This window comes from Brienomyrus brachyistius, unplaced genomic scaffold (genome assembly GCF_023856365.1).
Source record: "Brienomyrus brachyistius isolate T26 unplaced genomic scaffold, BBRACH_0.4 scaffold52, whole genome shotgun sequence".
Taxonomy (NCBI): Eukaryota; Metazoa; Chordata; class Actinopteri; order Osteoglossiformes; family Mormyridae; genus Brienomyrus; species Brienomyrus brachyistius.
The window spans coordinates 1,256,680-1,279,454 of NW_026042327.1; the positions used below are offsets into that span (position 1 = coordinate 1,256,680).

The 22,775-nt window shown below is 42.8% G+C and overlaps 1 protein-coding gene across 2 annotated transcripts in view; it reads right to left on the bottom strand.

The window, feature by feature from the left end:
- Nucleotides 1–460: 460 nt before the first annotated feature.
- LOC125723868 (stonustoxin subunit beta-like) overlaps nt 461–22,775 on the bottom strand; it is a 103,513-nt gene continuing 81,198 nt past the window's right edge. Inside the window, exons 1-2 of one of the 2 annotated variants that reach the window (XM_049000712.1) lie at nt 1,944–2,123; nt 461–1,833 (exon numbers count right to left, since the gene is read on the bottom strand). In XM_049000712.1, the coding sequence (XP_048856669.1) occupies nt 1,304–1,833; nt 1,944–1,965 (552 nt within the window). In that variant the 5' untranslated portion in view covers nt 1,966–2,123 and the 3' untranslated portion in view covers nt 461–1,303. Of the gene's footprint in view, nt 1,834–1,943; nt 2,124–22,775 lie in introns of those variants that run through there. The other variant, XM_049000713.1, reaches the window with a different exon arrangement.

Genomic DNA, 22,775 nt, shown 5'->3' on the forward strand with positions numbered 1-22,775 from the left:
TGAGTTTTTTTTTTTATTAATTCTGTTGAAGCATGGTTAAAAATCAATGTCTGACTTTTATTAGTTAAATTTCATAGAATTTTTATTTATTATTACTTTTGTCAGATTAAAGTTATTTCTGTGACCATTGTGAGTTTTTCTTTCATTGACTGAAGGGTACCAACAATTTTGTCCACGTGTGTAGCTAATCAATACCTCAGTGACTTTTCAAAACTAGTTTCATGAATTAATTGAGCTGGTGGTGAAATTTAACAAATACATGAAATGGCCGAGGTGAACCTGAGGAGAGGTTTAGGAACCATATTGGTGTTCATCTAGCCATCCAACAAGATATCAGTAACTTTTTGGAGAACATAAGAAATTCCTTTTAGTTTTTTTTGTTTTACTCATAATTTGCACATGTTCTAATATAAAATTTTGTTTTTAATACTGAGAAAATATAAATTTACTACCCAGATAAATAGCTTTAAACATTTCCTATGACTCCCTAAGACTTTTGCACAGTACTGTATATATCTCAGGATTCCTAATGAAACAGGATTTATGTGATTTTTTTCTGGTAATTGGTAATCACCTACACTACTTCATTGATGATCAGGTGCCTTTCTGTTGTTGTTGTACTAACGTGACTTATTAAGATTTTATGTTATTTATGTTTACTTAGTTAATATATGATTAATTTGATTATGTTATTATCTTTACTAAGTTACCTCAGGACCGCTGTAGGTTTTGAGTTAATAAACTGTCTGCCGTCTGCCGCCCCCTGCTGGCCAAAGCGTCGCCGCTGCGATATCAGGCTGCTGCGCTCAGTGAGCAGAGAGCGCGGATTAAGTCTGTTACTCAGTTACGTTCTGGGCAGCGCGGAACCGGGACATTAATGGGATAGAATAGGAAGCCTTTATTGTCAGTGTACAGGTAGCAAATACAATATATAGACCGAAATATAAAATATACATATAGAGGGGAGGGGAAAAGCTCCCCCCACTCATCAGGCTTAGATTTCATTACATTTTATTTTATTCAGAATCAGAATTCACTCCATTGGTACAACTGCATGTACTATGAATTTGTTTAGGCAGTTTTGGTGCATTTACAGACAACATAGAACATAAGTCAGAGAAAAACAGTCATTCTACATGTTTGTTCAGCTTACAGAACCCAATTATTAACATACGTCACACTTCAGACAGAGTAAAAAGGGTTATACTGGTTATAAAGCAGAGATTTTACCTTTTTGCCGTGGAGAAGCAGCGACATGTGAGACTCTGATACGGTAAAAATGATTCCTCCAGCACACAGTGAGCTATCCCAGCATGCACAGCGACACGGGGGAGTTTGGATAAACCCCAAACCCTGGATAGAGGGACTCAGTGAATGAGGAGGTGAATCTGTGCAGGGGGGTCAGTCCATCAGAGGAGACTCTGTAGAAGGACAGAGCACCAGCCCCCCAGTCCAGATACACTCCTACTCTGTGGGAGCCTGAGGGCTGTATGGGTATGAGAGTCTGTTTATTATTGCGCCGGACAGAGTGTCTGTGAGGAGAGCAGCACAGCATCCATGACTTGTTATTGGCTCCAAGCCCACAGTCACTCCCTCCTTTCCTCTCGATCCCTTTATAAGTCACTGCTATCCAGGCTGCATCTCCATCCCACTCAGCCTCCCAGTAACAGCGACCAGTCAGACTCTCTCTGCACAGAACTTGGCTCCAGCTGTCAAATCTCTCTGGATGATCAGGATATGGCTGCTCTGCCCCCCCTGTCACCTTCCTGTCCCCCCCTGACAGAGACACTTCTCTGTTTGCAGTGTTGGGGTCCAGCGTCAGCTGGCAGGAGCCTGTAGGCAAGAGGAAGAGCGATTGATCCCATGACGAAGCCCAGCATCTCCATCATTATCACTGTCACACCTCACACACTCACTCACACAGAACTCGCTCCAATACACACATTTTATTCCCAATATACTCATGTAGCCGCCCGAGTCTGCGGCGCTCCGGCTGCCCCCTGCGCTGTGAGACACGCCGCGCTGAGAGACTCGCTGGGGCCGAACTGCACTTTAGCCTGCGCTCTATTATTCTGTACGATACATAAAATATAAAAAGTCAAATATGTGAAATACCTCAGGAAATGTTGGTCGCCCGCGCGACGCCGTTGGGAAGACGCGCCGAAATGACGCGGGTGTTAAACTAATAGGCTTAAGTACAGGTAAATAAAATTACAAACAGCATTCATCAAACATATTAACCATAAAATTACACAACAAAGATTACCACTAAAAGTGAGTTTGTCTTTAGGTCACAATATGAACGTCTTTTAATCCACTTTGGACACACACCTCTCTCCAGCAGCGCGCCGACGCGACGCTCCCAACGCAGACGCATCTAGGCTGGTTCTCCGCAAAGCGCAGCACTCGCGTATTACCACTAGAACTGCCAAATCTACGCAAATTTGCGTAAATTCCCTGGGCCTAACACCTACTAGCATCCCTGCTGAGAGTTTCTTGGGCCATTGTCCTCCTGCTTTTGTTGTGCAAACACACCCATTACCTGTGAGGCCTGGCACATTTGCATTTTTTTACTCAGAGCAGCTCAAATCCAAGGCAGGCTAAACCTCTGTGTGTGACATGGAAACCTTCACAAAAGTCTGCCATATCTATACCAAATATCCCACATGCTGACTGACCTGCAAATATGAAAGACACACATTCACAAAATATATGGAAGCACAAGTCTGTTTTATTTATAAAAAAAATTGAGTGTTTCAAACTTTGCAGTGTTTGCAGACCCAGTGACCATCATCCCTGCATTTGGCGCAAGTGAATTTCTAACACTTTGCACTGGTAAACCTGCTGCGGTTTCTGTTGCAGTTCTCCTGTACCTGACACTGAGTTGTCCATACAAGTCCTGGCACAGCAGCTGCCTTCCTCTGTCCCCATAGCCTTTTGTGGCATAAATTGGCAATGGAGTTCCTTGGCTAGATGACTCAAAAATAATCTTCTTTTGCCTTCCCACCCTGTACATGCCTTGTACAGAACGTAGGAATTTGCCACCACCAGGTCCAGCATGTTGTAAAATACAGCTACTGGCCACCTGCATGTTGCTGCTCTTACGGAATACATGTGCGCCATTTGGTCCAACACATTTACACCACACTATAACAGCAGAGAGAGAGAGAGTCATGAGTGTATTTGCTTTTTTTCTACCTTCTTTCTATATAGGCCTGTATAGTACATATCAGAAAACATTGTAGCACTGATGTAAAATTATACACACATTCACATACCTTCATGTGGTTATAGTCTGTTATCGTGTTGGGTTTCCTCTTTCTGCCTTCACAGATCGCCACATCTTGGTCCAAGGAACTCAGAACACACACAATCTTGTTTTTTTAGGTGCATAAATTGTCAAGGAGACACTGCCACTTCTAAGCACTGACGCGGAGAATTCCTCTTGCTGTGCAGTGTCCTTTGAAATTGGAGGAAGTTCATACCAAACTTTATTCCCTGTGCTCAGTAGTGTTGTTTTGCGCTGAAGCAGTCTGTGTGACAGTGCCAGTGAGGTGAAGAAATTGTCCGTTGTGACATTTCTCCCGTCATCCAGAAATGGCTCCATCAGACTCATGACCATGTTCTCTGCCAGCCTCTCCCTTTTCTGGTGACTGGGGTCCTTTCCCAAGTTAGGGGACACGTTGCAGACGTATTTGGTCTCCAAATCCGTGGCCATCCAGAACTTGATCCCAAATTTGTCCGGCTTGGATGCGATATACCAAGTGACATGGAATGGATCCACATCTACTCCACGTTGTCTTTCCACCGGTGTCCCTCAGGGCTCGGTTCTTGGCCCTCTCCTATTCTCCCTCTACACTAAATCTCTTGGCGAAGTTATATCCTCACATGGCTTCTCCTACCACTGCTATGCCGATGACACTCAACTCATCCTCTCCTTCCCTCCCTCAGACACTCATGTCTCCACTAAGATCTCTACATGCTTGGCAGACATCTCATCTTGGATGACCACTCACCAGCTAAAACTCAAAACTAGTAAAACTGAGTTGCTTTACATCCCGGCTGACTCATCCCCCCTCCAGGACCTTGCGATCTCCTTTGACAACTCCCTGATCCGTCCTTCGGTTTCTGCTAGAAACCTTGGAGTTACCATAGATGATCGGTTGTCATTTTCCTCACATATCACCAGTCTTTCTCGCTCTTGTCGGTTTCTCCTCTTTAACATCAGGAGGATACGTCCATTTCTTTCCACCCAGGCTACCCAGATACTCGTCCAGTCCCTCGTCATCTCACACCTTGACTACTGCAACTCGCTTCTAGCGGGTTTACCACTGAGCGCCATCCGTCCCCTCCAACTGATTCAGAATGCAGCTGCTCGTCTTGTTTTCATCCTTCCCAAGTTCTCCCACACCACTCCTTTGCTGCGCTCCCTCCACTGGCTTCCTGTAGCTGCACGCATCAGATTCAAAACACTGATGCTCGCATACAAAGCCAAAAATTCTCTGGCACCATCCTACCTAAAGGACCTCATCACACCCCGCTCTGCACCACGATCTCTCCGATCCTCCAGCACTGCTCGACTGGTCCCACCTCCCCTCAAGGCACAAGGAAGACACGCATCTCGGCTCTTCTCTGTCCTGGCACCTAATTGATGGAATGAACTCCCCCTAGATGTCCGAACAGCTGAATCCTTGAATGTCTTCAAGCGACGACTCAAAACTTTTCTTTTTCAGAAATACCTGACGTAGAACTTCTATATTCTTACTCGACTCTTTTTCTGGTGTGTGTTTTAAAAAAATAAAATAAAATAAAAATTCTGCACTACTCAATGGCGTTCTCAGAGATAGTATTCGTAGCTGGGGTCCTTCTTGAGCTAGCATCGGAAATTCATTGCAGAGTCTCAAAGCACTTATGTAAGTCGCTCTGGCTAAGGGCGTCTGCAAAATCCTGTAAATGTAAATGTAAATATACTGCATGGACAATGAACCTTGGTCGAGAACAGCTGTACATCTATGTTCATGTGTTCTCCTGGAGTGAAACTTTCAGCACAGTTCTTGGTGAAGGCTGGCAGAGAACGTGGTCATGAGTCTGATGGAGTCATTTCTGGATGACGGGAGAAATGTCACAATGGACAATTTCTTCACCTCACTGTCACACAGACTGCTTCACTTTACTGGGCATGGTGAATAACGTTTGCCATGAACTTCCTCCATTGGCAAAGGACACTGCACAGGGAGAGGAATTCTCCACGTCAGTGTTTAGAATGGCGCGCATGTATTCAGTACGAGCAGCAACAAGCAAGTGGCCAGTAGCTGTGTTTTACAACATGCTGGACTTGGTGGCGGTGAATGCCTACGTTCTGTACAAAGCATCTACAGGGTGGAAAGGAAAAAGAAGATTGTTTCCGATTCTTCTAGCCAAGGAACTCCATTGCCAAATACAGGGATGATGGTCACTGGGTTTTCAAACGCTGCAAACACAGACTTTGAAAGATAGACAGACTGTGTGGGACAGTAACCACTGAGACAAAAGGCAGAAAGATGACGAAGAGATGAACCTGGAACTGAGGCACGGATACATCAATTTTTACATGAACAGCCAAACATGCAAAGCTGGAGAGATCACACAAAAACAAAATTCACTTTTGGTGTTATAATTCAGTGATGGCCAATGAAAATGAAATGACATTTTATTCTGTATGTGTATGAGCATGTCAAAAACCATGGACCATGACTTCACTCAGCTTATGACATTTATATACAAACATGCATTGGAGACTGAAGTGTTAGCATGTTTTCATTTTATTCATTTCATTCTATTAGCAACTTTTCATTCTATTTTCACTCAATTTGTTTTATAAATAACACAGACTTGTGTTTCCATATATTTTGTGAATGTGCGTCTTTCATATTTGCAGGTCAGTCAGCGTGTGGGATATTTGGTATAGATATGGCAGACTTTTGTGAAGGTTTCCATGTCACACACAGAGGTTTAGCCTGCCTTGGATTTGAGCTACTCTGAGTAAAAAATGCAAATGCGCCAGGCCTCACAGGTAATGGGTGTGTTTGCACAACAAAAGCAGGAGGAGGATGGGGCTGAAGACCTGCGAAAATCACAGCAGGGGTGACAAACACCTTGGGACTCTCAGCAGAGAATAAAAACTCGGTAAATCTAGTGTTACACCGCGTATGCGTACATGGAAACGTTCATATTTCTCTGGTCAAGCTGTGTACTTTGCACATGCGCACGTGTCCTATTTAAGTATTAGTAGTAATTCTGATATTCCCTGCACACGTACCACAGCCGCGAGGTCTGTGTATGTTTCCCTACGTTTTACAAATTCAGAGCGGCAGTTCACGGGGCTGCCAACTTTGATCAACTGGCTGGCGTGAGATTTTCAATTTGGGACAAGTCTGCACACATATGCATACGCATTTAAATGTATGCAACAGTTCTATTACCTTGAAAATTGGCTGTAGGGTTTGCAAACTACCCCAATCCTCATCAAAATCATCTATGTTGGCGTTTAAAGACAAATTTGTAGTGCGGCAGGCGGTCGTCCGCGGAGGAGTAAAATGCATCATAAAAGTCTATACAAACACGTCCGCTTATACGTGCGCGGAGAGGTACCAGTCTGGCCGCCACGTTTTCTGTGTTGATTCCGGCTTCGTCTGCGCACTTACATGAGGATAACAAGACGCATGCGCGACGTGCAGTGCCACCAGAAATTGGCGTGGCAGTATGGTCACGTTTTGTCACGGAACATTGTCTTTACTAACGGTACAGATCGTATTAAAGTAGCATCTAATTTTTTTAAGAATGAGTGTCCAGAAGAGCTGTATATTTTCACAGACAAGAAAAAAATATTCCGAACACTATTGTGTCCTTCTTTGTACAGCGTCTTCAAAATTTAATGGCAGTATAAATTTCTAAGAAAGCAGTGTCATGCGTATAAGGTACAATGAAATTCTAACCTGAAATTCTTACTTACCTACTTTCATAAGCAGCATTATTTTTCATACAGTTCCATCCATCCATCGATTTTTCTGCCACTTATCTAATATCCATCCATCCATTTTCCAAACCACTTATCCTACTGGGTCACGGTGGGTCCGGAGCCTATCCCAGAAGCAATGGGCACGAGGCAGGGAACAACCCAGGATGGGGGGCCAGCCAATCGCAGGGCACACTCACACACCAGTCACTCACTCATGCACACCTACTGAATGGGCAATTTAGTAACTCCAATTAGCCTCAGCATGTCTTTGGACTGGGGGGGAAACCGGAGCACCGGGAGGAAACCCCACGACGACATGGGGAGAACATGCAAACTCCACACACATGTAACCCAGGCGGAGACTCGAACCCGGGTCCCAGCGGTGTGAGGCAACAGTGCTAACCACTGCACCACCATGCCATCCTTAATTTTTAATTAAGAATTAAAAATGAGTATATTGGGTCCTAATTTGGTACTAAACACCTGTTTTGTTTTATAGAGAGTCCACCCCACAGCCTGCCAGACACATTCAGTAAACTGATTATGCTATTAATGATCGTATTGTGCTAATTTTGCTCAGTAAGCAATGTGCAAAATTAACTAATGTGCAAAGCTAATTAATGTCTATCATTATTTGAGATTGTTATGTTTATTACTTATTGCTGCTCACAATGATCTGCCTGATATTTTGACCAAGCAATGGACACAAATAAAATAGTGAGTTTAATATTGATTCTACAACAGCTATTAATAAAAGTGAGTTTGTCTTTAGATCACTATATGAACGTCTTTTAATCCACTTTGGACACACACCTCTCTCCAGCAGCGCGCCAATGCGACGCTCCCAACGTAGATGCATCTAGGCTGGTATATAATGTAGTATATATTATATATAATCTCTCAGGTTATATATAATATATAATCTCTGGGTCTGCCCCCAGGCCTCCTCCTGGTTGGACATGCCTTGAAACACCTCCCCAGGGCGCCGTCCAAGAGGTATCCTAGAACCATCAACTGACTCCTTTCAATGCGGAGAAGCAGCGACTCTACTTTGAGCCCGGATGTCTGAGCTCCTCACCCTCTCTAAGGCTGAGCCCAGACACCCTGCTGAGGAAACTCATTTCTGCTGCTTGTACAGTATTCACAATCTCATTTATTCGGTCATCACCCAGAGCTCATAACCATAGGTGAGAGTAGGAACGTAGATCAACTGGTAAATTAAAAGCTTCACCTTCCAGCTCAGTTCCCTCTTTTTCCAAATTGCTGCACCGTGAAAAAACCCCCAAGATCAAAGCCAAATTGAACTTTATTGTCATCTCCACCATATATAAGTATAGAGAGAGATGAAATGGCGAAGCTCAGGGCCCACAGTGTAAGCATAAACTTAGTCCAATATAGAGAACAAGACAAGACAATGTGCAAAGGACTTACAGGACAGTGCAACTGAGGAAGAGGAGTAGATTATGCAATATACAGTAATGTGCAATACTGGACAATGTGCAATATTGTTAGAACTATATTAAATATATGATGTATTTCTGCAGTCAGTTAGACCTGAATTCACCATCATGTACGCTGTAACAGCCTGAGTTCACAGTGTAAACAGTGTATGATAATAGTAGTAACAGCAGTAACACGTCTAACATTTCTAACAGCTGAAAATAGGAATAGAAGCAGAATAATGGGGCAGACAGAGAATAATGGGGATTCTTATTATTGCCCCCATGTCAGAGTGACAAAGTGTTAAGTTCAGTGCAGTGCTTAAGGGTCAGTCTGTGGCCTTTAGTTGTGGGTTACGGGGGGGTTGAGGCAGTGAGGAGGCAGAGTGAGGGATCCTGGGAGGCAGCATGGTGTTGAGGAGCCTGACAGCCTGGGGGTAAAAACTGCCACGCAGCCTGGCAGACCCGGCTCTGATGCTGCAGTATCTTCTCTCAGGTGGCTGGAGTGTGGAATGACCATGTGAGGGATGTGATGGGTCCTGCACAATGCTGCAGGCCTTGCGGACACTGCGTTTGCCAAAAGCGGCTTGTAGGGAAGGGAGAGGCATCCCATAATGTTCTCTGCTGTTTTCACTGCTCTCTGCAGGAATTTGCGGTCAGATTTGTTGCAGCTGCCACACCAGATGGTGATGCAGTTAGTCAGAACACTGCCGATGGTGCCTCTATAGAACATGGTGAGGATGGGAGGGGAAGGTTTGCTTATTTCAGCGCCTCAGGAAGTTTAGTCTTTGCTGGGCTTTCTTGAATAAGGAGCTGGTGTTATTTGTCCATGTAAATTCCTCAGTTATGTCCACACCGAGGAACTTGGTTCTCCTTACAATCTCCACAGCAGTACCGTTGATGCTGAGTGGGGTGTGGGCAGGACGTGTCCTTCTGAAGTCCACAATCATCTCTTTTGTCTTGTCAGCGTTGACAGATAGATTATAGTCTCTGCACCTTGTGGACAGACTTTCCACCTCTTCTCTGTATGCTGATTCATCTTCTCTATTTATCAGTCCCACCACAGTTGTATCATCCACGAACTTGATGATGATGGTGTTGGACGTGTTGCAGCCCATACATACTGACTGGGGCGTCTCTGTCAGGAAATCCAAGATCCAGCTGCAGAGAGTGGTGTTCAAGCTTAACCCCCTCAGTTTTTGAGGGACATGTTGAAGGTAGAGCTGAAGTCTATGAATAACATCCTGACATCTGTGACTCTCTTACCCAGATGTGTCAGGGAAAGGTGACGGGCAGAGGCTACGGTGTCCTCAGTAGACCTGTTGGACCGGTATGCAGATCAGAGAGGGTCTAGAGAGGTGGGAAGATTAGTCTTTATGTATTACTGCCATGACCAGCCTTTCCAAGCACTTCATGATGATTGACATGAGTGCTACTGGGCAGTAGTCATTCAGGCCTGTCACTGATGGCTTCTACAGCACTGGGATGATGGCGGTTAATTTGAAGCATGCTGGGACAGACCACTGGCTTAAAGAGGTGCATTCTGTGAGGACCCCAGCCATGTGGTCAGTGCATTCTCTCAGCACTCAGCCAAGTATGTTGTCAGCTCCTGCTGCCTTGCGTGGGTTGACTCTGGATAGAGTACTTCTCACATCAGCTGTGGTCAGACAAAGTAGCTTCTCACTTGGGGGGTGGGGGGGGGGGTGTCGGCTTATTCTGTACAAAACAGTTGTTTAGCTCATCTGGAAGGGAGACATCACCGCCATTGATGTGTAGGATGGGCTCGTAGATCGTGATTGGCTGAATTCCCTGCCATATACGGCGTGTGTCTTTGGTGCATTTAAAGTGTACATTGATCGTCTGTGCATGTGCCTGATTGGCTATCCTCATAGCTCGGGACAGGTTGTCTGTGGGCGTCCTGAGGGCAGCCTTGTCTTTAGATCTGAAAGCTGCATTTCTGATTCTTAGCTATGTGAGCACTTCCCTCATCATCCAGGGCCTTTGGTCGGCTCTCGTGGTCATCGATCACAGAGTTTATATACTCCTCCAGGTTGATGGCGTCACCATTTATAGCAGCCTCCTTAAAAATGTCCCAGTCAGTAGATCCAAAGCAGCCTTGGAGAGCTGAGACGGCACCAGCTGGCCACACTCTGACTGACTGGTTTGTTGTGCTTCAGCAGGGATTTATACACAGGAACCATGATCACAGTGACATGGTCTGAGTAGCCGAGGTGGGGGGGGGGGAAGGGCCTTGTAGGCCTCACAGACGTTTGTGTAAACATTGTCCAGACAGATTCTCCCTCTAGCTGGGATGTTCATATATTGGAAGAATTTGGGGAAAACTGGCTTCAGATTTACCTGATTGAAGTCTCCAGCAATGATGAAAAAAGCAATTTTTTTAATTTAAATTTTTTTTTTTTTTTTTTTTAAGCAATTTATTGCTGCACACATCTCAGTTAAACCAACTGGGACGTCACAAAGTTCACGATCCACATCAGTTATTCCCGTGATGTTTGAGAAGAAATCAAAAATTTTGGATCAAGACTCCTGACATACAAATTATTAAAGAACTCAGTGCAGAATTCGGCTATTTTCTTGATGTCATCTGCAGCATTTCCATAAATCCTCACCCGCATAATGCAGTTGTTCCTGACTTGCTGACTTTCCAGCCTAAAGAAATAGGCTGAGTTCTGCTCACCTTGTTCAAGCCATTTTTGCCACAATCTAACAAAGGCTCCTTCTGCCTTATGTTTATATATAATCATACAATTTATTCTGTAAGTCACCTCCTACATTATTTTCTGTATCAGTAAGACGATTGACTGGTTTGCAGGTTAAAGCAGTAAATCTCATTTATAATTTTCTTTTCTTCATCTCTTCCGATTCGAGCCAAGTCACTACTAAACCTTCTGACAAATTTTGCTACATTATGTTATTATTGCAATACTTTTTTCTATATTGGGTCTGTTCCAGTGTAAGTCAGTTAATTATTCTATATTTAAAATAGCTACTTTATTTCTCAAGATTGAACTGTTTAATATCCCGTTTGAAGATATTTTATATCCAGTAGACGATGACAAAGATTGCATGTTCTCCCCATGTCGTCGTGGGGTGTCCTCCGGGTACTCCAGTTTGCCCCCACAGTCCAAAGACATGCTGAGGCTAATTAGAGTTGCTAAATTGCCCATAGGTGTGCATGTGTGAGTGAATGGTGTGTGAGTGTGCCCTGCGATGGGCTGGCCCCCCATCCTGGGTTGTTCCCTGCCTCGTGCCCATCACTTCTGGGATAGGCTCCGGACCCCCCGCGACCCAAGCGGTTTGGAAAATGGATGGATAGATGGATAGACGATGACAATATGGATATATGGATGTCAATGGCTCGGTGGTCAGAAAATGGTGAAGCTATAATGTTTGTTTAAATATTTCCTAATTCATTAGAAATAAGCCAAAAATCAGTCTGTGACTGATTTGAAAAGGTCCAACACATTTGGTTGGAAAATCTCTTGTTTAATCTCTTCCATCATTTTTTCTTTTTTCAGAGCCTGTCATCATGACTATGTATAGTTATTGCCGTCACTGGATGATAAATCCAGACAGTAGTAAATCTGCATATAGTTCACAGTACATGGTAAACAAAACAAGTCGGCTTGCAGCTCTAATCAAACACTGTATGATAGAGTGCCATCTTGACTCCCTCCTCCTTCTACATTTAATGCCACAACCACATGCTCACAAGTGAGACTGGAAACGAAGGAACCGACCAAGATGGTTTTCTCGCACTGCCCCCTGGTGGACATGACCTTCAATCCTCCAGATAGATGTAAACTACGCACGCAAGTGTAGTCGTGTCGTGTGAAGTCATGGCCCTAAAGCACAGACTTAGGAGATGTTCAGTGTCACAGCCAGATTGGGTAAGACTGCAGGTGCCGTCTTAGGACAATATTAATGAATCTGAAAAAAAGTACAGTCAGCGAATGCACAAAAAGGGCAAATGTGAGGGAAGGACTTCAGGGGGAACAAAGTGCATCAAAGCCCACAGCTACTCTCTCTCTCATCTGACTCCAGTTGTGTGTCACCTACACACTGGGTCAGACAATGTGTTTTATACATTAAACTGATCTTTACTGAATATCAAGCCTTTGGTTGGAAAATCTTTATTAATGACTGATTGTATTATCAGGATAAACCTTGATTTTTATGCGTTAAACTGAAATGGGGTCACATGAAAACTATGCAGCAGCCCTGATCAAACCAGCTACTCCTACCTGCCCTTTATCAGTGAGACTAGAGCACTTAGGGAAGGAGGTGGAGCAGCCGCCTTATTTAATGGGTTTGAATTATTTTTACAAGTCAGGCACTACTTTCTGTCAGAAGGGTAATTATGAATCTGAATGAACAGAAATTACATGTGGAGTTCCTCAAGGGTCCGTTATTGGCAGTGGGCAGTGGTGGCTTAATGGTTGTTGGATTGAATCCCCGACCAGCAAGACACCGCTGAGGGACCCTAAGCAAAACACTGCTCTCAGGGTGCTGAATTAGCTGCCCCTTGCTATGTCACGATGTCACATATGGGTTAAAAGCAGAGGACACATTTCGGTGTTGTACACTGTGTGCTGTGGTGTGTCAACACTGATCACCAATTAGAATTATAATCCTCACTGAGCCTCTTTGTTCAACATCTACATGCTTCCATTTGCTCAGATTACGGAACACTATAAAATCTCTGGAACACTTAAGGCCATGTTGTTAGTAATTAAAAAAAAAATCACAACAAATAATAATCCATTGTTATGCATTATAATCATGGCTTTAAATATTTATCAAAAGGCATAACACATTATAGGCATGCTTATTATGCATAATGAATGATGTATGAAGCTCTCTTTAGTGCACTATAAATACCTTCATAATGCATTATAATGATCGGTATAAGCATTAAGGATGCTTTGTATTGCATTATGAAGGTATCTATAGTGCCTTATAGTTGAGTGTGTCATAAAGCATTCATAAAGCGTTATAATGGTGGATATAATGTGTTATGCTTTTTTATAAATATTTATAACTGTGTTTATAATGCTTTATGAGTGCAGTATAATTAAGCAATAACATAATGTATAAGAAGATACTCCGGTATATCATGGCTGTGATTCGGTCAAAGGCACAAGGCTATAGGCCACCACAAAAAAAAAATAGTTCTCATAACATCAGTGCAAGTGGGAGGGGCCATCGTGTCCAAACCGTCCGCATACCTGGATAATTCAGTCAATCACCAATATAGTTTTGTCTAATATTTCCGGTGCCAGCAGTAAAACAACTAGCCAGCTTATTATCGGAGTAACTTTGCATTGTAAATGAAAACCATGCCACAGGTCTGATAAATAAAATATTATGGCACTAGAGTGGCGAAGAGATCATGAGGCAGATTGCAAAGTTCAGTTATTGGCATCTTTAATAGTGCGACTGTTAAAAGGACAGCTGGCAGCTTATAAAACTTATTCTGGAACAGAAAAGAATAAATCCAACAAAACGGAATACATATGTGTGATGCCCGGCCCGTCCGCTCCTCGTGTGTGCTACGCCCCCTGATTACCCACGTGTTCTTTCATGATTGTACCCAGCTGTGTCCGATTATTTTCAATCAGTCCTGTGTATTTCAGTCCGTGTCTTACCTGAGTCCTTTGTCTGTCATTGATGTTAGTTGGCGTTTCATGTCTCCTGCGCCCTGTTTATTTATTAAATCCCTGGTTTACCCCGACTTCCGCCTGTCCGCCTGCTTCCTGCCCGTTCGCCTCGCACGATCGCCGTTCCGTCCGGCTTTGAACGTGACAATATGAACCTTTACTGTCACTGTCACCTATGTTCATTTTCTAAACTGGTGGAAACACAGGCAGGTTCTGAAAAGGTATCAAGTGACAACCAGCCAGTATTGTGCATGAACGAGTTCAAAAGAACGCGTTCATTGAACACGTTCATATTTCAGTGAACTTTGAACTGAACGCAACTTATTAGTAAATCAAGAACTTGAACGTGAATTTTATGTGTGATGAACGGCGTAGACGTCGTTCACTGTTGGAATGCAATTAAACATCGGGATTTATTTTCACCTGATGAGTCGAGTGACAAGGTCGGCTCACACATTTAAACAGCATGTTGTGTTGTCACTCAAGCACTAGCGAAGGGCTCCTCCGCTCGAAAAATAAAATGCTCAGCCTGACTCTCGCCCAGTGCTTGTGTGCAGTGCATCTTGGGTAACGTAGTGTAAAGCCAAGGACAGTCGAATCTAATGTCTTTAGCTTCACACTACGTTTCCCATAATGCACACACACACTTCTCAAAGGGGACAGCCTTGGCAACGCATGAGCGCGAAGCGAACTGCTGCAGCAGTAACCATGGCAAGCGCAGAGGAGGAAAGCTCAACCACCAGTGGAGCTGGCACAGAAAACACGGATGATGCTGGCTGTAACTTTGACAATTTACGGGCATTTTACACACTGTTTCACAGAGACTCTGACGGTAAAAACCTAACCTTTCTGTGCAAGCTTTGTCCACCTGCGCTGAAAAAACAAGTTAGAACATCAATGACCTCATTTTCCAATTTGAAAAGACACGTTGAGTTGAAGCATTCGTCCAGCGTGAAAGCATATATGCAAGCCCTTCAAGGTCATAGAGGGAAGGGCAAAACCCCCAGCCAAAGTCCCCAAACGACTCAAGTCACACTGCCTGCTGCCTTCAGGGGTATAATCTCCCAGCAACAGGTAGACAGATTAATAATAGACTACATTGTTGGAGATTTACAGCCACTGAGTAAGGTTGAAAAACCCTCCTTCATAAAACTAGTAACTGGTTTGCAACCAGGCAGACATGTGCCCTCAAGAAGACAGGTGCAGGGACTAATGAATAAGGAATTCATTGAGGTTATCAGTAATTTAAAAGCTGAACTTGCTGAGCTTGACTTTGTATGCACAACAGCTGACTGCTGGTCAGCTGTCAACAAAGGATTCATGGGCATCACAATTCATTGGCTTGATAAAAATGATGTGTCACTCAGGAGATCAGCAGCCCTTGCATGTCGTCGTGTCAGAGGGTCACACACATATGATGTCCTGGCTAAAGTGCTGACGGATGTGTACAAGGAATTTAAAATTCAAAACAAAATTGTGTGCACAGTGACTGACAATGCTTCCAATTTCGTCAAAGCATTCAGCTGTTTTGGAGACAGTGTTGTTATTAGAGCAGCTGATGAGGTGACTGAAGGCAGTGACACAGGATCTACTGCTGAGAGCTCCGATGATGAGGACGATGGTCTTGAGCCTGCACCTCTGTCAGAGTTAGAGGATCCCTGCCTCCCACCTCATAGAAGGTGCATGGCCCATACTTTAAATCTTGTTGCCACAGATGCAAAGAATGTAACGGATAGGCTGTACAACAAATTAGCGAGGCCTGTATTTTCCAAGGCATCTGCTCTGTGGAATAGGGTGAAAAGGAGTGCGAAAGCCTCAGATTTTGTTGAGTAAAAGCTAAAGATTGGCTTTGTCACTCCGAACGACACACGTTGGAATTCTATGTTCCTCTCAATGCAGCGCCTGGCTCACATAGCCACCTTGACTCCCCAGACCAGCAATCTAACAGTGCCATTGGATGCCACTCCTGAGTATGACAGACTCCTTCTGCACACCATCTGTGATGAGTTTGGGCTTCGTCGATTCACTCCAGAGGAAATAGACTTCATCAACAAGTTTGTGAGTGTGATGGGTCCCTTGGCATGTGCTCTGAACATCCTTCAGGGGGAAAAAAACACATTCCTCGGCTACCTGGCTCCTACCATTGTGCAATTGAAAAATGATTTGGATGGTCTGTTGGATGAGAGTTCAAAGCCTACAGCTACACCAGGTCTGACGGCATGCCGCCCCCTCATCCAAACCTTTATTTTAACCCCCTGATGACCTAGAGGGGAAAAAGAGTGCTTCATCCTTTTTTAAGTTCAAGCAAAGCCCATCAGCTGTCAATAAGTCTGAGGTGGACATCTATCTGGACGCCCCAACCACTGATGAGTTTACTGAATACATGCTGCTGCCCAAACTGAAGAAGCTCTTCATCAAATATAACACAGCAATCCCATCAAGTGCTCCAGTGGAGAGACTCTTCAATACTGGTGGCCAGATATTTAGGCCCAGGAGAAACCGATTGGGAGATGCCAACTTTGAAAAGCAACTGCTGTTAAACGTGAACAAAAAACAGTTTGGACTGAAGCCGTAGGCATGGTCTGTGGAGTGTTCATTACTTACTACAACAATGGCTTCTGTATGTGAAAGTTTTTATTTTTAATAGTTCAGTGAGATGGTGCCACACACCTTCAAGAAGCGTGAGAGTTTTTTTTTTTTTTAAATAAAACTAAAGAGATATTTTGCTGAATAATAAATATTCTGTTCTGTCTAGTTTTCATTTGAGATGGATATGATGCCGATATGTGTTTACAGTACTTTTCTTTTCCTTCCCTTGTCTAGTATTGGGGCAAGAGATAAATAAACCATAAATAAGAATCATATTTTGTGTCCTTTGTCTATACATGTCCATATATGCAAGAATGTAGGTAGGTTATAGATGTATGTTAAAACAAAATAAATTTTGATTTAGACTATATATTGCACCTAAAAATAAAATGAACTGAACTTTGAACTAGTTCAAAAATTTAAATTGTGAGCTATGAATGTGAACAGTTCACTTTGAGCATGTATGAACTGAACTTTGAACTAGATCATGAAAAGTGTGAACTTGCACAACACTGCTCCATTCTGAGAGCACAGTGATATCCACAAGCATCACAAACCAGCCAATCACAGGTTGGAGAATTTAGCCAACTGGTCCTGTGTGTATATTAAATGTTTAATGTACATGACAATAAAGCGTCATGCTTTTTAAAGCCATTTAAGGCGTTGTTTGTCAATTAAACCATTTTTAATGCTATGTAAGACCAAATTGGTTTAATTACTTCTAATCCTAATAATGTCCCACGGAAACCCAGTCTTAGAGCTGTCCAGAAAAAAAATATTTTGATGATATTTCAAGGAAATTACTTACTTTGTAAAGGCGCTTAATAGGAGGTGTGATGTCCTGGAGGCAAACCTCAAGTGCTTCTGTTCTTTCTACAAGAAACCACAAACATTTCAGGTATGTAGCAATTTGAAACATTGTTCAAAATTAAGTTCAGTTCACTCCACACAAGCAATAGCTTCCATTATTTCCATTCCACATTTAATATTTCGGAATTAGGTTAAATGACTGATATTTTAAACTATATTTGTCAAACACTGCGCCCACTAACAGGTGAATAATATTGATTACCTGGTAATAGTGGCACCTGCTAGTAGGTGGGACCTATTAGGCAGCAAATAAACAATGTGTAGGATATACTGGGATGCAGAAAAGTGGACAAGCCTAAAGATTTGAGTGACAAGGGCCAAGTTGTGATGGCTTGATGATTCGGTCACAGCATCTCCAAAACTGTAGGGAAATATGTGAACGGGTGACGGAGGCTCATTACATGTCAGATAGTACAGCAAACCTTCAGAGGTCTAGAGGAATCCACGCCCTGATGAGTCATGGCTATTTTGGCGGCAAAGGTGAGCCTGGGCCCCACCATGAACCTGCTGACCACTGCAGGACCATCTCACAAGAGCTGGGGGTTATGATCCAGCTCTCTAGCCATCACCAAATGGCCCATATCAAAGTCACTCCCATCCTTACACTTGCACATTGTTTCTGCTTCCAACACATCAGCTTCAAGGACAAAGCATCCACCTGCTGCCTAATATAACCCCCCCACAGTCAGAAGCCACTGTAACCAAATAATCAATGTTATTCGCTTCACATGTTATGGCTGATCAGTGTATAACCTCTGTATCTCAGTTACGTTTCAGACTGTTTTGCTATATTGTGCAGATTAATATACTGTGTTTATAATACATTTCAAAATTTCCCAAAATTCAGCACATTGTCAGTTTCACTGGCCAACACACTGATCATCGTAACATCATCAAGTTCTTTAGCCAAATTATGTGTGCTGAGCAATGGGAAACCTGACACTGCAGTACAGTGAATTATGCAGCAGCACTGGGAAAATGTAAAAACACATTTTACCTCCAAGGGCCACTGTTCTCCAACCTTTTTTCAGCAGTCTTACATGTCTGTAAAGACATAAAATATGTTTGCACATATACTGTACTGATCCTGGGAGGATTAAGATGGCAAAAATATCAATTGGGCTGGTGATTGCACAATATTTTAGAAGCTAAATTATGAAACGTATTACTATATATATTACACAATGATAAGGTATAAATACAGATAAGCTACATACCGTTGGAGTGAAGCTGAAGTCCTTCTCTCTTCTAGACAATGGAATCAGTAGAAATGAAGTTTTGCCACGACATGAGAAGCCAGGAAAGTGAAGCAGAACAAGAAAAGGAACATTATTCAGCCTTGGCTGACTAGGTCTGTATTCCGGACATTACATTCATGATTTAATTTGATTGCAAGGCCCTTGAATAATTTTAACTTGCTTGCAGGTTCCCTATGTACAGTATGTATTACCTTTCCTGACCTTCGGAGGTCCTCCCTCCTGTTTCGGAGCATTTTTAAGGCTTTTTTCAGAATTTCCTGCTCTTTGCCGACGAGGCTGCAGGGCAACTCTGCTGTGACCTTGAAATTACATGAAATATTCTGTTAAAACACTTTATTTGGTGATTGAAAATTTAAGCCCTCATTGGGCTTTATGTGGTAAAAAAGTAAAATAGAGAAATTAAACTATTTGATTAGAAATATTGATTTTAAACAGTTTTATGAGGTACAGACTTTGCTTATGACAGGGTTCCAGTCAATTTCCGCTCCCTTGCAGGCAGTGGTCCACATTTTTGATGCACCCAGGGATGATCTTACAACAGCCTGGTGGAGACGTGTAGAAAAAAGAAAGAGATCAGTTTTGCACCAAAAACGTTAGAATAGAGAGGAGTGCAGGTGGACATAGAATGAGCAGAATGAATGGTAGCAGTATTTCTGATGTGAGAACCACTTATTCTGCTGATTCTACTTCCACCTGCACTGTCTGTGTTCTAACAGCTCTGTCCACTTTAGTTTCTATTTCCAGGACTGTGTGATACTTACACTGAATCTCTTTTGTTCAGGTGTTGCCGCTGATTTCCCTGCTTATTTTTTAGGAAGTCTTCTGCTTCCACTCCAGACTGCTTGAAGGAAAGACCATGAAACTAAATATGATATATTCTGTAACCATGACCTGACAGCAGTATGTCTGTGAAACCACAAAAAACACAGAGCTTGCTATCAAACAGACAGTTTACTTGCCTTTAGTTTTAAAATGGAAATTAGGGATTTCCTCAGTCTGAAGTTTTTGGGGAACAAAAGGTAAACATCTTGCTCCCCAATGTCCACAAAATCATCCCCTGTCACACCTTGTTCTTCATGGTTAAACACAGAGAAAATAGATTAATCCACATGACTGTAACTATAAAACCCAAAATATTATGGCCACACAGAGGTTGAAAAAATAACAATGATTATGAATAAATTAATAATAAAACCCCATAATATAATTAAGGCACGCAGAGTGATCACATAGCAGGCATAGCAACAGTAAGTAAGGTGGATAAAGGGGCAACTGAGAAGACTGCATCAGCAAATTTAGCATATTTTCCATAAACACAACACTGATAGGAGTTATCAATTTAGCATTACCATATACAGTACAGTACTGTGCAAAAGTCTTAGGCAGTCCAAAGAAATGTTTAAAGCTGTTTATCTGGGTAGCAAGTGCACTTTGGCTTAGAACAAAAAATACAATTTAATATTAGAATGTGTGCAAATTAAGAGTAACACAATAAAAACTAGTAATAATTTCTTCTGTTTTCTAAAAAGTTACTGATATCTAGTTGGATGGCTAGATGAACTCCGCTTCAGTTCCCAAACTTGTCTTCAGGGGCACATCAGCCGTTCCACGATTTTGTTAAATTTCACCAACAGCTCAATTAAATAATTAAATATATTGGTTCAAAAAGTCAGTGAGAGATTGACTAGCTGTATGAGGTGCCTGCCTTCTTTGCCTGCCTAAGACTTTTGCACAGTACTGTATATATATATTTAGGTCCTCAATCATGGCCTTACAATGGCTGAGGCTGGTTGGCCGAATGATGGGAGAACAACCATGTCCACAACCATTCAAACATTTCATAGAGCCAACAGGTATGTAATCCAACAATGTGCCCTGTACTGTAATATTGTCCTCTTACTGCAATGCTTCATATTACAGTATCCATTTGCATTTTATATTACACAGTGAGTTTTACTTTATACAGTTACATACTGGATGTATACTGTAGCACACATGTCGCGTCACTCACGGTCACACACACAGATTAACCTCCCCCCAAACCACAGGCAATACGCCAGGACAAGCAGTGTAGTACAATCTTTTATTAAACACGCAAAAGCAAACCCACTACTTAACACACAGGGGGGGGAAACAGAATATCTAATACCACGAAGGGGGGGGGGGGGGGGGGGGACATGCCCTACATACACACCTTTCCCACTGAATACACCCCCATGGAATTAGCACTTCAACCTCCCAAATTCCTGTGAAAATGTTACTGCGATTGAGCATGTACATGAGCGATTGACTACACACTAATACAATCCAAATCCAAAACACACATGGTAAATGTGCTTTTCTACTTTTATGAGAACTGAAAGCGCTTTACAAGTCATGCTTCACATTCACCCATCCACACACCGGTGGCGGAGGCTGCCATGCAAGGCGCCAACCTGCACGCCGGGAGCAATTTGGGGTTCAGTGTCTTGCTCAAGGACACTTTGATGGGGTCACGAGAAACCAGGGCTCGAACCTGCAACTCTCTGGTTGCTAAACGATAGCACTACCTCCTGCGCCACCATCTTCCCCAAACGTAAGGAGAAGGAGGTTCCTCGGAGCTCCGAGATGTGTTTGGCTGTAATAAATCTGGAATATAGTTATATGACATAGTTTTTGATAACACCAGCATTTACTTTTTAGCCTTTTCAGCTTTTATTGAAAGACAAAACAAAATTAAAAAATGCAGAAGTTTGAATCACTGTGTGTTTATTTCAGTTATTTTATATTGGACTCAAGGATTGGTTTCATCATACAAATACAGCACATATAATGTTTACTTGAAAATACTGAAAAGTAAGTGATACCAGAATCAGGGGGTCAATAAGCTTTTAAGTAATAATATGGATTGTGCTTTGGATAGAAGCTGCACTTTGTTTTGAAGAAAAGTATAGATTTTGAAAATATGCAAATTAATTGTAATAATAATATTAGTGACGTTCATTTTCAGATTACATTAATTACATAGCTAATAATACATTGAGAAGAAATGGTTTGTCATTATGTGGATGGAAAGACATGAAAGTGATGTGGAAAATCGCCTCTTACCACTGAAACACATGGGGATGGGTGGTGCTAATAATGGTACTGCAGCTAGCCAGTAGGGGGCGCTTGACATGTAGAGTTTTCACCTTTTAGAGACGTTATGGTCTCCATGTTTTTGCAGTCAGTGCTTTGATCACAGATTTGAAAGCAGTATGCATAATGCATCAGGGCTCACGCTGAAATTCCCTATATTTGGATATATTATGTAACATGGTTCTGTAGGAATGTTGGTACCTTGGAAACACACATATACATCCATCCATCCATTTTCCAAACCGCTTATCCTATTGGGTCGCGGGGGGTCCGGAGCCTATCCCGGAATCAATGGGCACGAGGCAGGGAACAACCCAGGATGGGGGGCCAGCCCATCGCAGGGCACACTCACACACCATTCACTCACACATGCACACCTACGCGCAATTCAGCAACTCCAATTAGCCTCAGCATGTTTTTGGACTGTGGGGGGAAACTGGAGTACCCGGAGGAAACCCCACGACGACACGGGGAGAACATGCAAACTCCGCACACATGTGACCCAGGCGGAGACTCGAACCCGGGTCCCAGAGGTGTGAGGCGACAGTGCTAACCACTGCACCACCATGCCGCCCCTCACACATATACAAATATACCTTATATGTGAGTTTGGATATGGGTGTGGCTGCAACTGGAGAGGCTTGTAGTACATATTCTGCAAAAATTTCATAATGGTTGTTGCAAATATTATGTACAAACCATGACAGAGACTTGAATGCATGCATGGGTTTTGTTGGGGAAGTATCAGTTCATGAAATACATTACTGAGGAAACTGTAGTTTAAACTCTTATTTAATACTATTAAGCACAGACACGTCACAAG